The 16,808-nt window shown below is 44.2% G+C and overlaps 1 protein-coding gene across 7 annotated transcripts in view; it reads right to left on the reverse strand.

Annotated features, from left to right (window-relative positions):
- AGAP1 (ArfGAP with GTPase domain, ankyrin repeat and PH domain 1) overlaps positions 1–16,808 on the reverse strand; it is a 457,154-nt gene that overhangs the window by 74,922 nt on the left and 365,424 nt on the right. For all 7 annotated transcript variants that reach the window (XM_073646711.1, XM_073646706.1, XM_073646707.1 and 4 more), the window contains one exon: positions 5,902–6,063. In XM_073646711.1, the coding sequence (XP_073502812.1) occupies positions 5,902–6,063 (162 nt within the window). The remainder of the gene's footprint in view (positions 1–5,901; positions 6,064–16,808) is intronic.

Consider the following 16,808-nt stretch of genomic DNA (forward strand, 5'->3'; position numbering starts at 1 on the left):
CGGTACCCGGAAGCGGTAGCTTTGTCGTCCATTCGGGCCGACATGGTGGCTACCGCCTTACTGGAGATCTTCTCCAGAGTGGGTTTCCCCCAAGAAATGCTCACCGACCGAGGGACCCAGTTCATGTCGCGGCTGATGGAGTCCCTCTGTAAGCAAATGCAGGTGCAACATCTGGTGGCCAGCCCGTATCACCCACAGACTAATGGCCTGTGTGAGCGGTTCAATGGCACCTTAAAGCAGATGCTTAAGATGTTGGTCGACTCCCACGGGAGAGACTGGGAGCGTTACCTCCCACACCTCCTATTTGCTTACCGGGAGGTTCCGCAGGCCTCAACGGGGTTCTCCCCCTTTGAGCTCCTGTACGGGCGACGGGTACGGGGCCCCCTGGCTCTGGTGAAGGAAGCATGGGAAGGGGATTTGGCCACCCCCGAGGTGTCGGTCATCGAGTATGTCGTGCGCCACCGGGACAGGATGATGGCCTTGGCAAAGCTGGTGCAGGACAATATGGCCCAGGCCCAGGCCGACCAGAAGCGGTGGTACGACCAGAATGCTTGTGAGAGGACCTACCAGGTGGGTCAAAAGGTGTGGGTACTGGTCCCCGTACCACAGAACAAGCTTCAGGCAGCCTGGGAAGGTCCCTACTTCGTGCACCAGAAACTCAATGCCGTCACCTATCTGGTCACCCTGGATCACGCCCGTGGAAGGAGGAAGGCCTTCCACGTGAACATGATGAAGGCTCATCATGAGCGGGAAGCGACTGCCCACCCAGTGTGCAACCTTCCCGAGGAAGGAGAGGTAGAAACCCTCCTGGATCTGCTCACCCAAGCCAAGGCGGGTGGGTCCATCGAGGATGTGGGGGTTGGCCACCAGCTCACGGAGGACCAACGGTCCCAGCTGGGGACCACCCTGCACCCCTTCCGGGGGCTGTTCAGCAGCCTGCCCGGAAGGACTGAGATGGCTGTCCACGACGTGGACACTGGCGATCACCCGCCGATCCGGCGTTCAGCATATCGGGTCTCTTTCGAGGTGCAGGGAAACATGCGCCAAGAGATAGACGAGATGCTGAAGCTGGGGGTGATCCAGGCATCCAGCAGCGCGTGGGCCTCGCCTGTAGTCCTCGTACCAAAGAAGGACCGAACTACACGGTTCTGCGTGGACTACCGGGGGCTCAACGCTGTAACGGCCACCGATGCGTTCCCCATACCACGCATCGATGACCTGCTCGATCGGATGGCCGGGGCTAAGTACCTGACCATCATGGATCTGAGCCGGGGGTACTGGCAGATTCCTCTGACCCCCGCGGCAAGGGAACGCTCTGCCTTTATCACCCCTTTTGGACTGTACGAGTCCACAGTGATGCCATTCGGCATGAAGAATGCCCCTGCCACTTTTCAGCGGATGGTCAATACGCTGCTTGAGGGACTTGGAGGGTACGCGGCTGCGTACTTGGACGATATTGCAGTCTTCAGTCCCACTTGGGAGGATCACCTAGAGCACCTGCGGCAGGTGCTCGGTCGGATCCACCGGGCAGGCTTGACCATCAAGCCGGAAAAGTGCCAGCTGGGCATGAGTGAGGTCCTCTACCTGGGTCACCGGGTAGGCGGGGGGGTTCTGAAGCCAGAACCGGGGAAAGTGGATGCCATCGCATCCTGGCCCACTCCTAGGACCAAAAAGCAGGTGATGTCCTTCTTGGGGACCGCCGGGTACTATAGGAGGTTCGTCCCACACTATAGCACCCTGGCCAAGCCCCTGACGGACCTCACCAAGAAGAAGCTGCCCGTCGCAGTCGACTGGACAGTCGCCTGCGAGACAGCTTTCGGGGCACTCAAGGCCGCCCTAAGTAGCTCCCCTGTACTGCAAGCTGCCGACTTCGACCGGCCGTTTGTGGTACAGACCGACGCCAGTGACTTTGGCCTCGGTGCTGTGCTAAGTCAGGTCAACACGACAGGCCAGGAACATCCTGTCTTGTACCTGAGCAGGAAGCTACTGCCCCGGGAGGTGGCTTACTCCACGGTGGAAAAAGAATGCCTGGCAATTGTATGGGCCCTGCAGCGTCTGCAGCCCTACTTGTACGGGAGCCATTTCACCGTGGAGACGGACCACAACCCCCTCAGCTGGTTACACACGGTCTCTGGGTCGAATGGCAGGTTGCTACGCTGGAGCCTCGCTCTCCAGCAGTACCACTTCTCCATTCGCCACAGAAGAGGCCGTGACCACGGTAACGCTGACGGGTTATCCCGGCAAGGGGAGGGTGCAGAAGGACGCACGGGGGAACACAGGAATGTGCTACCCCCTCGCGCCCTCGTATAGGGGGAGGTGTGATGAACCTGTAGCCGCCATCTTGGTAATGATAAATCATATCCAGGGATGGCCACACTTCAGCAGCCCCCACCCTTGGGACCTTCTGTTAAAACGTCAACTAGATAGTTTCCCCCCATCCAGGCTCCTGTAAGATAAGAAGCCCCGGGGCCTACTTAACACTTGAATGCTAGGAGCTTCAAAGACTTCGAGAGGAAACACAGCCAGCAGGGGGGGGTGCTTCGTCCATCTGTAACTGACCATTTGTCCCATAGGACTAGTTTCTTTGTCTGTCACAAGCATGGAGGCATAAGATATAGAAACATGAAAAGTACACGCATGTTGCGTGGGATGGGCCAATAAAAAAATATCACGGTGTCCCGGAGCCATTGCGCACACAAGCCTCCGCGGTAGACGTTTGTACGTGCTCTGGAAGCCAAGATATAGCGCTGAGCCATTCCTGAGGACCGTATGGTATCATAATTGATATCAAAAGGTCGGTTACGGCGGCCCGAATCCGTGGGAACCCCTGTGGGTATCCTGAGACCATCCCAGAAGAAGTTATTGGGTTCCTTAGAATTTGGGCTTCTGATCGAAGTTAGACCTGAGGGTGGAGACTGAGTCAGCTGACCTCACCAGCAGTGGGCGGGACAGGGCAGGTAAGATAGCAGGACAGACAAGAGACAAGTCAGTCTTGACCCAAGAGTGGTGTGCTGAACATCTGAGCACCAGCTGAGGCCACCAAGGGGAGGAGCAGTTTGACCATGCGGTGGTAGGCCTCAGCCTGTAACAAAGAACCGTGCCTGCGATCGCAGAATCCTCTCCCTGCGTCACAAGAAAATCAAGAAACCGGTAACTGATATGCTGTGGTGATTCTGTGTGTTGTATTCCATTGTTGTATAGTTTAGCCTGACCTTATACCTGTGTATATTTAGTTGTATATCGTGTATCTAGTGTATTATTATAATCAATTACCTCAAGTAATTGTGGGCCTGCCTTTTATTCTGCATAACGAACGCACGTCCGTGTGAGCTCGGCTCAAGCCAAAACGCTACCCAGGGTTGGTTCCTGACCCGATATAGGCCCATTCACGGACTGGGCGTATATCTAAAATAGGGACTGGTGGCAGCATACCAACTGGGGATTGGGGAAGGCTGGTAGTGACGGTCGGAGGTTCAGATATATATATTCCTGGCGCGGCCAAGGAAGATATATATACCGCCCTCACTACAGAGGGCCCCGATACCCAGTAGGTTACAGGACAGTCTCCCTGGCGACCGCTTATCCTAGGTGCAGTTCCTTGACTGACCTGAGGCTAAGAGGGCGCTAGCGAGTTGTGCTGTGTAGTGACGTTACGGTTTAGTGACGTTGAAGGGATAACACACTACCGTGTTCCCTGCGCGGGTTGCAGCTACCTGGCACTACTTTCTCTAGGTGCAGTACCTTGACTGACCTGAGAGGTAAGGGGGCGCCAGAGAGCTGCACCCACCGGCCGGCTTTCATCACAAGCATCATCCCATGTGGGGGGCTGTGGGACCATAATTCTGTGTGGGGGTTCTGTGGAACCATCATCCTGTGTGGGGGACTGTGAGAAAATCATCCACTGTGGGGGACTGTGGGATCATCATCCTGTGTGGGGGACTGTGGGATCATCACACTGTGTGGGGGGCTGTGGGACCATTATATTGTGAGGACGTAGTGGGGGCATTATATTGTGTGGGGGCTATGAGAGTATCATACTGTAAGGGGGCTGTGGGGATCATTAATAGTATGTGGGTAGCTGTGGGACCATCATCCTGTGAGGGGGCATCATACTGTATGGGGGCTGTGTAAATATCATACTGTGTGGGGGCTGTGTAAGCATCATGCGGTGTGGGGGGCTGTGGGACCATCATACTGTGTGGGGATGCAATATGGACTCTTACTATTGGGCTCCTTGATTTCTATGTACACCCCTGGCCACAGCTCTGACTTAGCAGTACTCTTCTCTATGAGTAGTCCCTTCATTGTGGCACTCTCAGGCACATGCCTCACATAGATGGGGCAGAGTTGCAGATTTTTCCCCTGTTGTGCAGAAAAAAATATCAGTACATTAGTGCTGTGGTCTCTTTATTCCCAAGATTGGTCAGACCTCAAACTATCAAAGTGATGGCATAACCTAGTCAAGGGAATAACCCTTTATTGCTTGGTTTACAGGTTGCATAAATGGAGAATAGACAAAGCCAACCAGTGGCAACACAATCAATCCCAAGTCAGCCCTTGTATCAAACAGCAGTGGAGAAGTAGCATGGAGTACAACATGGGCACTGGTGGCAAACACGGGGATAAAGTCACTCTCAAGAATGGTAGATTTTGAGTTGCAGACCAACACTAATAATGAAGTTTAATGAAACACCTGATTAGTATATTAAACTTTTTTTTTTTTTTAACCTCTTAAATAACTGTGTATCCTGGGCATGTAGACTTTACACTGTGTCACCCAAAATCTAAGTCAATTTATTTAAAAATAGTTCATATCATCAACTGGATCCAAAAATAATAAGAAATTATCCAAACATTCACATTCAGTGAAGCCTTCTTGCAAGGACAAAATTGCTTTCCGATAGGTCCGGAAAAACCCACCCAAAAAACGATTTCCAGGTTTCGCCTCCTGGTATACATGCATTTGGTGGCAGAGATCTTCCATTAGCTGATAAATACATGGGGCAGGAGCCTGGCTGTGACAGCAGCTGGATGGAGGAGAGTAAGGGTGCAGATACACTAGCCCATGAGGTTTCTAAGAATGCTCGTTCCCAATTCAGTGTAAATGTTCCCTAATACTCTGCTGTGAAGGGATAAGGACACTGCTGAGACCATTTCTTAAGACACTGCCAAAACTACTGGATATAAAGGGGCACACTGCATTGCCTACTGACAGGGGAAATAAAGTGACTTCTTTGGAAAAGGGATAGACACTAGTAGCAAAAGATGAGAAGGATTCTAACTTATATTAGGTTTTATTTTCAATTATTTTTAACGATTGGCAGCTTTTGTAAAATTTCCAAATTCCATAAGAACCATTTAAGGGGCTTCTTTGGTATGAGAAATGTGTGTGTGTTGAGAGCAAGGTGAATGTGAAAATGTCAATTTTCATATGACATACTCTAGATATCTATGTAGCTATTGGCCAAATACCCATTTGACCAAAAGGCTTCACTTCTGACTGCCTATAGTAAGACATGCAACCTTGGACCAGCCAATGAGGGGGGTAGTCTTCTGTCCGAGACATCTAAGCGATCACCTGGGGCTACAAACGTTCAGCATCGGGCTACGCTGTACACATTGGGACATCGGCGGGATCGTGCAGAAATGTGTATTGCCAGATTCAGAGTAGACGTACATGGATACAATAAGAACAAATGAATGAGTAATTGGAAAAAGTCTTGGAACCAACGACTATACAGAGTAGTGAGGACGTCAGTATTACTGGAGTGAGAACTGGGATAATCACATGCAGCCTGCTATATCATTCCCATACTAATCCTTTACTAAGTTATCAAAATAGTGAAGGAAACGCAACACATTTTACAGACAAAACGCTGAGCAAATGAGCGGTCATCTCACCTTCAGCTGTGCTGGAGAGGCCATCAGCCTTGAAATTACTAGTACTCTTCTTCCGGCGGTGTTTCTTTCGATTTGCGTGTGGCGAAGGAGGTGGATCCAGTTTGGGACTTGTGGTACTAGAAATGCTGGGACTGGAACACACGGAGTCACCCAGGCCGGTGTCTGTAATTTAAACACAGAGAACGCTTAACGAAAAGCAACTACTGTGGCACACAAAGGTCGCCCTCACGGTATAAAGTGATATAGATACGCAGGAGAACATCAGCTAAGTTAAATCAGTAGCAAAAAAAATTTAAGAAGTGCATTTGTTTTACTAATTTGCATTTTTTTTCAGCTTTGTTGCAGTAGGCATTTTTGACCAAAAAAAGGGCAGGTGTATTTCATGGGATATTTTAATTATCTTTCCAGGAAATTATGATAAAACTAAAGAAACAATCGACCAACGACTCATGAGGAAAACGAGTGCAAAATATAGAAGTTTACTATCGGGAGTAGTAGGCTTGACCATACTGTAATGACTAGGTGTCTTCCCACCTGGACGAGTTGGGCGAACACTAGGCACAACTCTACAGTGCACGGTTTGGTCAAGGAAATATATAGATTATAGCCAAGTTGTTGGCAAACCGATCCATCAGTCAGTTCCTCATGGAGACGCTTGGAAAACCTGAAAGTAGTATAAGAATCCTGGAGAGGTGCGGGAGCTGCAAAGAGCTTTATTGGATTACAGTACATTCATCACTACACTGGGGTCTTCACCAAGATGGACTAGTCTTCAGTTAACAGCAATAAGAGTTGCGTTCTACAATTGTGGCACATACAGGTGCATCTCACTAAATTAGAATATCATCAAAAAGTTAAGTTATTTCAATTCTTCAATACAAAGAGTGAAACTCATATTATATAGAGTCACTACAGAGTGATCTATTTCAAGTGTTTATTTCTGTTAATGATGATTATGATTGATGATGATTTCTGATTGATGATTATGGCTTACAGCCAATGAAAACACAAAAGTCATTATCTCAGTAAACTTTATAACAACAGCTTGAAAAATGATTTTAAAATTCGAAATGTTGGCCTACTGAAATGTACAGTACAGACCAAGAGTTTGGACACACCTTCTCATTTAAAGATTTTTCTGTATTTTCATGACTATGAAAATTGTACATTCACACCGAAGGCATCAAAACTATGAATTAACACATATGGAATTATATACTTAACAAAAAAGTGTGAAACAACCGAAAATATGTCTTATATTCTAGGTTCTTCAAAGTAGCCATCTTTTGCTTTGATGACTGCTTTGCACACTCTTGGCATTCTCTTGATGAGCTTCAAGAGGTAGTCACCGGAAATGGTCTTCCAACAATCTTGAAGGAGTTCCCAGAGATGCTTAGCACTTGTTGGCCATTTTGCCTTCACTCTGCGGTCCAGATCACCCCAAACCATCTCGATTGGGTTCAGTTCTGGTGACTGTGGAGGCCAGGTCATCTGGCGTAGCACCCCATCACTCTCCTTCTTGGTCAAATAGCCCTTACACAGCCTGGAGGTGTGTTTGGGGTCATTGTCCTGTTGAAAAATAAATGATGGTCCAACTAAACGCAAACCGGATGGAATAGCATGCCGCTGCAAGATGCTGTGGTAGCCATGCTGGTTCAGTATGCCTTCAATTTTGAATAAATCCCCAACAGTGTCACCAGCAAAGCACCATCACACCATCACACCTCCTCCTCCATGCTTCACGGTGGGAACCAGGCATGTAGAGTCCATCCGTTCACCTTTTCTGCGTCGCACAAAGACACGGTGGTTGGAACCAAAGATCTCAAATTTGGACTCCTCAGACCAAAGCACAGATTTCCACTGGTCTAATGTCCATTGCTTGTGTTCTTTAGCCCAAACAAGTCTCTTCTGCTTGTTGCCTGTCCTTAGCAGTGGTTTTCTAGCAGCTATTTTACCATGAAGGCCTGCTGCACAAAGTCTCCTCTTAACAGTTGTTGAAGAGATGTGTCTGCTGCTAGAACTCTGTGTGGCATTGACCTGGTCTCTAATCTGAGCTGCTGTTATCCTGCGATTTCTGAGGCTGGTGACTCGGATAAACTTATCCTCAGAAGCAGAGGTGACTCTTGGTCTTCCTTTCCTGGGGCGGTCCTCATGTGAGCCAGTTTCTTTGTAGCGCTTGATGGGTTTTGCAACTGCACTTGGGGACACTTTCAAAGTTTTCCCAATTTTTCGGACTGACTGACCTTCATTTCTTAAAGTAATGATGACCACTCGTTTTTCTTTACTTAGCTGCTTTTTTCTTGCCATAATACAAATTCTAACAGTCTATTCAGTAGGACTATCAGCTGTGTATCCACCAGACTTCTGCACAACACAACTGATGGTCCCAACCCCATTTATAAGGCAAGAAATCCCACTTATTAAAACCTGACAGGGCACACCTGTGAAGTGAAAACCATTTCTGGTGACTACATCTTGAAGCTCATCAAGAGAATGCCAAGAGTGTGCAAAGCAGTCATCAAAGCAAAAGGTGGCTACTTTGAAGAACCTAGAATATAAGACATATTTTCAGTTGTTTCACACTTTTTTGTTAAGTATATAATTCCACATGTGTTAATTCATAGTTCTGATGCCTTCAGTGTGAATGTACAATTTTCATAGTCATGAAAATACAGAAAAATCTTTAAATGAGAAGGTGTGTCCAAACTTTTGGTCTGTACTGTATGTTCAGTAAATGCACTCAATACTTGGTCGGGGCTCCTTTTGCATCAATTACTGCATCAATGCAGTGTGGCATGGAGGCGATCAGCCTGTGGCACTGCTGAGGTGTTATGGAAGCCCAGGTTGCTTTGACAGCAGCCTTCAGCTCGTCTGCATTGTTGGGTCTGGTGTCTCTCATCTTCCTCTTGACAATACCCCATAGATTCTCTATGGGGTTAAGGTCAGGCGAGTTTGCTGGCCAATCAAGCACAGTGATACGGTTGTTTGTAAACCAGGTATTGGTACTTTTGGCAGTGTGGACAGGTGCAAAGTCCTGCTGGAGAATGAAATTTCCATCTCCAAAAAGCTTGTCGGCAGAGGGAAGCATGAAGTGCTCTAAAACTTTCTGGTAGATGGCTGCCCTGACTTTGGTCTTGATAAAACACAGTGGACCTACACCAGCAGATGACATGGCTCCTCAAACCATCACTGATTGTGGAAACTTCACACTAGACCTCAAGCAGCTTGGATTGTGGCCTCTCCACTCTTCCTCCAGATTCTGGTACCTTGATTTCCAAATTAAAATTGGAACTCTGGGACCTTGCGGAGTGTGTCAATGACATCCTTCTGGACGTCTGTCAAGTCAGCAGTCTTCCCAATGATTGTGGAGCCTACTGAAACAGACTAAGGGACCTTTGTAAATGCTTAGGAAGCCTTTGCAGGTGTTTTTTGTTAATTATTTTAATTTACTGAGATAATGACTTTTGTGTTTTCATTAGCTGTAAGCCATAATCATCAACATTGACAGAAATAAACACTTGAAATAGATCACTCTGTTTGTAATGACTATATAATATATGAGTTTCGCTTTTTGCATTAAAGAACTGAAATAAATTAACTTTTTGATGATATTCAAATTTAGTGAGATGAACCTGTAGCATGTTAAAACCTTCACAATATTAGGCTCTGCTCACAGCGACTTCATGGTTTCCATTATAAAGCAACCATGATGTGACAGTCAACATAGTAATTCACTTTTACTAAATAGCACTTCTTTTTGAGCGCAAATTTAAGTCTAGGATGATGGCCTCCAACCGAGAATCCAACACAAATGTGAAAACAGCCTGAAGGTCCACATACATTTTAGACTAAAGTCGGTCGAACCCGCCAATATTGTTGTGATTAGCTGACAGTTTAATGTGAATGGGGACATATGATTTTGGGATACACAACGATTGGGTCTGCTGTATTTCAACAACCAATCATCTTATCCCTGGACAAAAGCTAAATCCAAAGGAGTCTGGCAGTGAATCTCTGAGAACACAGGAACGCTCAGCCAAGCCAAGCGTTCCAGTATATAAGGGAGTCAGAAGCTATCGGCCAAATGACCATCTGGGTCTTCAAGCTCAGTTTACATCAGCTTTGAGGCTCCAAATGACTATGAGGGTCTTCAAGCTCTGTTTACATCAACTTTGGGGCTTCCATTTAAAATGGAAGCCAAAACACTATGCATATAAATGAGAGATGGAGGGATATGTTCTCCATAAGTCAGAATAGAGAGCCATCAATGTGCCATCATATTTTCCCTGCTGAAAAAGATGATCACAGGGACAAAATTCCTAAAGCCTGACCTGGGAAGATCAGCTAATCATTGGGCCGACTTCTATTTAAAAAGATGTGATTGTGTTCATTAGACAATTCCTTTAAGATGGGTATAAATCGTGCAATTTCTCAGAGGGAAAAGACAGTCAGGACAAGTATAGGACTTTGGGGACATAATCGGAACTTTTGAAGACCATGATATTTTCTGCAGTAAAATCTTTTGATTTTCTGATTATTCCCTTTTATCTTTCAAACAGAAACGTGATTACTGAATGTTGTCTCACTATCCTCAAGTGCTGATGAGATATCTCCACATGTATGGATGCCTTCTGGTACCAAAATGTTCTCTACCATACATTACATGCACGTAATAAACTAAAACTTGAACAAATTAAGATGTCTTTGTTATATTGTCCTTATCTGCTTGTATCGCTCTACTGGTACGTAGCACAATACAGCTAACTTGCATATTGCGGTTTTATTCTTAAAAAGATCTTACAAGACAGATAAAACGGATCTAGGAAATAGCCTGATTCTTCAGGGAAAGAAAAAGGGGAAACTGAATGTGTCTAACACACAACAGACACAGAAGAATGGAACAGCTTGCTCATAAAACAATGAGAAGCGAATAGAAAGAAATAGGAAAAAGCTGACAGATATATAAAAGATGAGGAGAGGGAGGGGATGGGATGTGGAGACGTGGTCCATCCAGGCTGTGCCGCATCGGTTTTTTATGGATATCATCTCACACCCTCCATCCTGTTTTACTGCCATTGTAAGAATGTGTTACACCCTCTCCAAAAATATACCCCTCTCTCCAGTGGGCCGCTGCTTCAGTTCAGTGTTAGTGATGAGCAAGTGTAAAATAACATTCCCATAAATTTAGTGCAGGGAAATGAACCCTCCAAATGATCACTGCCGTCACTGGCCTGTGCTCAAGGACACACATAACTTATTATACGTTCCTTTAGCTGAAGTGGAAGCTGTGGCAACTTGTCTCAGCTGACAAGATACCACATATTGCACGGGCATCCCACTTAAGCCATATGCTGTATTCTACCCAGGAAGGCAAACAGCCCTAATGGTGAAAGCCGTAGAATGGCAAAGGACAGATTACAGGACTGCTTGCTCTGTAGGCTACTTTCACACTGATTCAGCAATAGATCTTGATTGGAACTCTTCTAGCGCATACATTAAACGTATCCATAGACCTCATTCACCCAACGGAGGACAAATGGACCTATTAGAGACAGGTTTGCATTTACAAATAAAAAAAGGTGGCTTCAGCATCCAATAATGATCAACTTGCTTTATTAAGGCATCACAAATACAGAAGCAGCGACGTTTCGAACCCTGGTATACGTAGATCTGGGTCATTTGTCAAGCTAATACAGTAGTGCGCAGCCTTCCTATCTAATCCTATTGCAACTCATCAAATCATCTTTACATATTGGGCAGCATGGTGGCTCAGTGGTTAGCACTGTTTCTTTACAGCACTGGGATCCTGGGTTGAAATCCCACCAAGGACAACATCTGCAATTCGTATGTTTTCCCGGTGTATGTGTGGGTCTCCTCTGGGTTCTCCGGTTTCTTCTAAAGACATACTTGTGCATTTATATAGATTGTGAGTGATGATCATGTTTGTGCAGTGCTGCACAATATGATGGCGCTAAGTACCTTCGTTTTAGAAGTATATTCTTTATAGCAGTAATGATGTCCAAATTCCATATATTCCATGCTTGCATACATCTTAGCACTTACAGAGGCTGCTGTATTCTTTTGTACAATGAAGGAAATAATTATTTGATCCCTTGCTGTTTTTGTAAGTTTGCACACTGACAAAGATATGAACAGTTTATAATTTTAAGGGTAGGTTAATTTTAACAATGAGAGATAGAATATCCCCCCCAAAAATCACACTGTATAAATTATATACATTTTTTTGCATTTCGCAGCGAGAAATAAGTATTTGATCCCTCTGGCAAACAACACTTAATACTTGGTGGCAAAACCCTTGTTGGCAAGCACAGCAGTCAGACTTTTTTGTAGTTGATGATGAGGGTTGCGCACATGTCAGGAGGAATTTTGGTCCACTCCTCTTTGTAGATCATCTCTAAATCATTCAGATTTTGAGGCTGTCACTTGGCAACTTGGAGCTTCAACTCCCTCCATAAGTTTTCTATGAGATTAAGGTCTGGAGACTGGCTAGGCCACTCCATGACCATAATGTGCTTCTTTTTGAGCCACTCGTTTGTTGCATTGGATGTATGTTTTGGGTCATTGTCTTACTGGAAGACCCAGCCACGACCCATTTTTAATGTCCTGGCGGAGGGAAGGAGGTTCTCACTCAGGATTTTATGGTACATGGCTCCATCCATTCTCCCACTGATGCGGTGAAGTAGTCCTGTGCGCTTAGCAGAGAAACACTCCCAAAACATAATGTTTCCACCTCCATGCTTGACAGTGGGGAAGGTGTTCTTTGGGTCATAGGTAGCATTTCTCTTCCTCCAAACATGGCGAGTTGAGTTAATACCAAAGAGCTCAATTTTTGTCTCCTCTGACCATAGCACCTTCTCCCAATAACTCACGGAATCATCCAGGTGTTCATTGGCAAACTTTTAAGGCGTAATGTGTTATCAATGGTTTTCTTGGTGACTGTGATCCCAGCTGTCTTGAGATCATTAACAAGTTCCCCCTCGCGGTTTTTTAGGCTGATCTCTCACCTTCCTCATGATCAAGGATACCCCACGAGGTGAGATTTTGCATGGTGCCCTAGATCGATGTCGATTGACAGTCATTTTGTATTTCTTCCATTTTCTTACTATTGCACCAACAGTTGTCTCCTTCTCACCCAGCGTCTTACTTATGGTTTTGTAGCCCATTCCAGCTTTGTGCAGGTCTATGATCTTGTCCCTGACATCATTAGAAAGCTCTTTGGTCTTGCCCATGTTGTAGAGATTAGAGTCTGACTAATTAATTGAGTCTGTGGACAGGTGTCTTTTATACAGGTGACTATGTACGACAGCTGTCTTTAATGCAGGTAACGAGTTGATCAGGAGCGTCTAACTGGTCTAGCCAGAACTCAATGGTTTGTAGGGGATCAAATACTTATTTCTCACTGCAAAATGCAAATAAATGTAACCAATGTAAATATTGTGATTTTCTTGATTTTTTTTTTGGATATTCTATCTCTCAATATTAAAATTAACCTACCCTTAAAATTATAGACTGTTCATGTCTTTGTCAGTGGGCAAACTTACAAAAACAGCAAGGGATCAAATAAGTATTTCCTTCACTGTATATCCACTGATAGATACAATTCTTTTAGCAAACATGTCAAAACATTAAAAATACTATTTCTATTAACTCCTTAGTGATCGAGTGAATTTTGACCTTCCTGACCAGGACAATTTTTTAAATTCTGACTAGTATCACTTAATGTGGACATAACTCTGGATTTCTTCAACATATCTCAGTGATTTTGAGATTTTTTTTGTGACATATTGTACTTTATGTTAGTTGTAAATTTAGGTCGATATGTTTTGTGTTTAGTTGTGAAAAGATTGGAATTTTGGTGAAAATTTTGAAAAAGTCGCAATTTTCAAACTATCAATCTTTATAACCTTAAACCAGTTACTTATGCTGTGCAAAATAACTAATAAATAACATTTCCCATATGTCTAGTTTACTTCTGCATCATTTTCCAAATGATCTTTTATTTTGTAAGGATGTTAAATGGGATAAAAGTTGAGCAGCAATTTCTAATTTCTTCAAGAAATTTACAAAACCTGTTTCTGTAGGTTTCCATTCAGATTTAAATGGACTTTGAGGGTCCTGTATATTGTTAACTCCCCAAAAGTGTCACCATTTTAAAAACTGCACATTTCAAATATTTCAAAACTGCTCTCAGGAATTTTTTTTAACTCTTCAGGAGCTACACAGGAATTAATGCAAAATCAAATGATAAAAAAAAAGAAATTGTAATTCTGTAAAATGTTGCTTTACTCCCAATTGTTTCACTTTTACAAGGAATAGCACAAGAAAATGGACCACACAATTTGTTACCTAGCTTCTTATGAGCACGCTGATAGCCACATTTGGTCAGAAACCTCTGTTTGGACAAACAGCAGGGCTAAGAAGGGGAGGAGCACCATTTGAATTTTGGAACACAAATTTGGCTGAAATAGATTTTGGGCACCATGTCACATTTGCACGGCCCCAAAGGAACCCAAACAACAGAAAAACCCTACAAGTGACCCTATTTTGGAAACTACACCCCTCAAGGATTTTTTCCAGGGGTATAGTAAACATTTTGAACTCACAGGTACTACACAGAATTTGATATTAGGTCATCATATTGAAAATTTTCATTTTTTTTTTTACGATAATGTTGCTTTAGCCCAAAATGCTTCAGTTTTTCAAGAGGTAACATGAAAAAGTGGACCACACAGTTAGCACTTTCTTCTGAGCGTGTCTATACTCCACATGTAGTCAAAAAGTTCTGTTTGGACACATGGCAGGGCTCGGAAGGGAAGAAGCAACATTTGATATTTGGAATGTAAATTTGTCTGGAATAGATGACACCATGTCACATTTGCAAAGCCCCCGAGGTACCAAAACAGCAGAAATCCTCCAAAAGTGACCCATTTTGGAAACAACTATACCTCTCAAAGAATTCATCTAGGGGTGTATCGAGCATTTTTAACCTACAGGTGATTCACAAAACTTTATAACATTTAGATGTTTAAACAAATTTTTTTTTCCCACTAAAATACTGTTTTAGCACCAAATTTATAATTTCCACGATGGGTAATGGGAGAAAATGGACCCCATAGTTTCTTATACAATTTTTACCGAACGTGGCAGTACCCATATGTGGTTGTACACTACAGTTAGATGGCAGGGATCAGATGGGAAGAAGCGCTTCGTGGCTTTTAGAACGCAGATTCCGTTTCAATAGATTGTGCGCTCCATTAGCCGAGCCCCTGAGGTGCCAGAACAGCAGAAGCCCCAGCCTTGTCAGGGCTGAGATGGAAGGAGCGCTATTTGTGTTTGGAGTACAGATTTTGATTGAACAGTTTGCGGGCGACATTTGCAGGGCGCTGAAGGTGCCAGAACAGCAAAAAAACAAAACAAAAGTGACCCAATTGTAGAAATTGCACCTCTCAATGAATTTATTTACAGATGCAGTGACTTTTGTAACATGCACGCCATTGCTTTATTCTGGAGAATTGCAAATATGCCAGTTTAGTGCCCATACATTTTGCCCCCATACATTGTGCTCAGCTGGTGCTTCTGGAGACAGCACCCCATAATTTTTTAATTGGGCTCTCCCCACTACAGTAATGACAAACATGTGGCTTCTTACTGCAGTTTAGGCACAGGGGGGCTCAGAAGGAATGTTGAACTTGGATTTGGGAGTGCAGATTTCACTGGATTTTATTTGATGGACTGGGAGCCATGTCGCTTTTCCAGAGTCTTTATTCTACCAGTAATGTGGAAACTCCTATATTTCCAAAATATTTAGATTTGAGAGTCCTCAGTGGTTGATACCTTTTAATGGCTAACTGAAAAGATGGTAACAAATTGCAAGCTTTCGAGACTACCTTGGTCTCTTCATCAAGCTAGTATACCACAAAATCTGAAGAGTCACATATTTATACACAATAAGACACAAAAATAATGCAATAGATAAGACAGGTGATGAAAAGCAGAGTTATTATGGAAGAGATAAACAGTTCTGGCTATAAATATTTTAGAAGTTAATAGGTAAGGAGTGTGAAGGTTTTATTGTCCTGTGACTAGGTCCAGTGTTGTGATGGCCTCAAGTCTGAGGGGCACATTCCTTAGTTGATGTAGAATGACATAAATCCACATTCATTCCTGCTCTGAAAGTGTTAAAGGTCATCCTTAGTTGATGTAGAATGACATAAATCCACATACATACATACAACCGGGTGCCTCTAGTAGTCACCTACAATCCAAATCTGGAGGCGCTAAGGAGAGCTGCACGGAAACTACAACCCTTACTACAAAAAGATGCCCGATTACAATCCATATTTCCAGACTCCCCACTTCTGTGTTTCAGGCAGCCCCGAAATCTAAGAAGCATCATTGTCAGAAGCTCCCTGTAATCTCCATAAGCTACAGGTACCTTTCCTTGCAAACAGAAAAAATGTAAAACCTGTCCGTTTATAACGACCACAGACAAGATAAAGATCCCCAATTCACATCAGGACTATAAGATCCCAGGTACTTTCAGCTGTATCACATCTAATGTAGTGTACTTAATTATATGCACCAAATGTCCAGCTGGGGGTCTTTATGTAGGGGAGACAGGGCAAAAACTTAAGACAAGGATGAATCATCATCGCCACACAATTAAAGAAAAAAGAATAGATTTACCTGTAGCCAAGCATTTTTGTTCCCCTGATCACAGCATAAAAGACATGAAATTACTGGTATTAAAAGGTAACTTCAAATCTCAAAGAGAAAGAAGAATCTCAGAATATAAACTGATGATGACCTTTAACACTTTCAGAGCAGGAATGAATGTGTCGCATGGATTTATGTCATTCTACATCAACTAAGGAATGTGCCCCTCA

The sequence above is a fragment of the Phyllobates terribilis genome, unplaced genomic scaffold (genome assembly GCF_046119375.1).
Source record: "Phyllobates terribilis strain yellow unplaced genomic scaffold, ASM4611937v1 Scaffold_9__5_contigs__length_417890890, whole genome shotgun sequence".
In the NCBI taxonomy this organism is placed as follows: Eukaryota; Metazoa; Chordata; class Amphibia; order Anura; family Dendrobatidae; genus Phyllobates; species Phyllobates terribilis.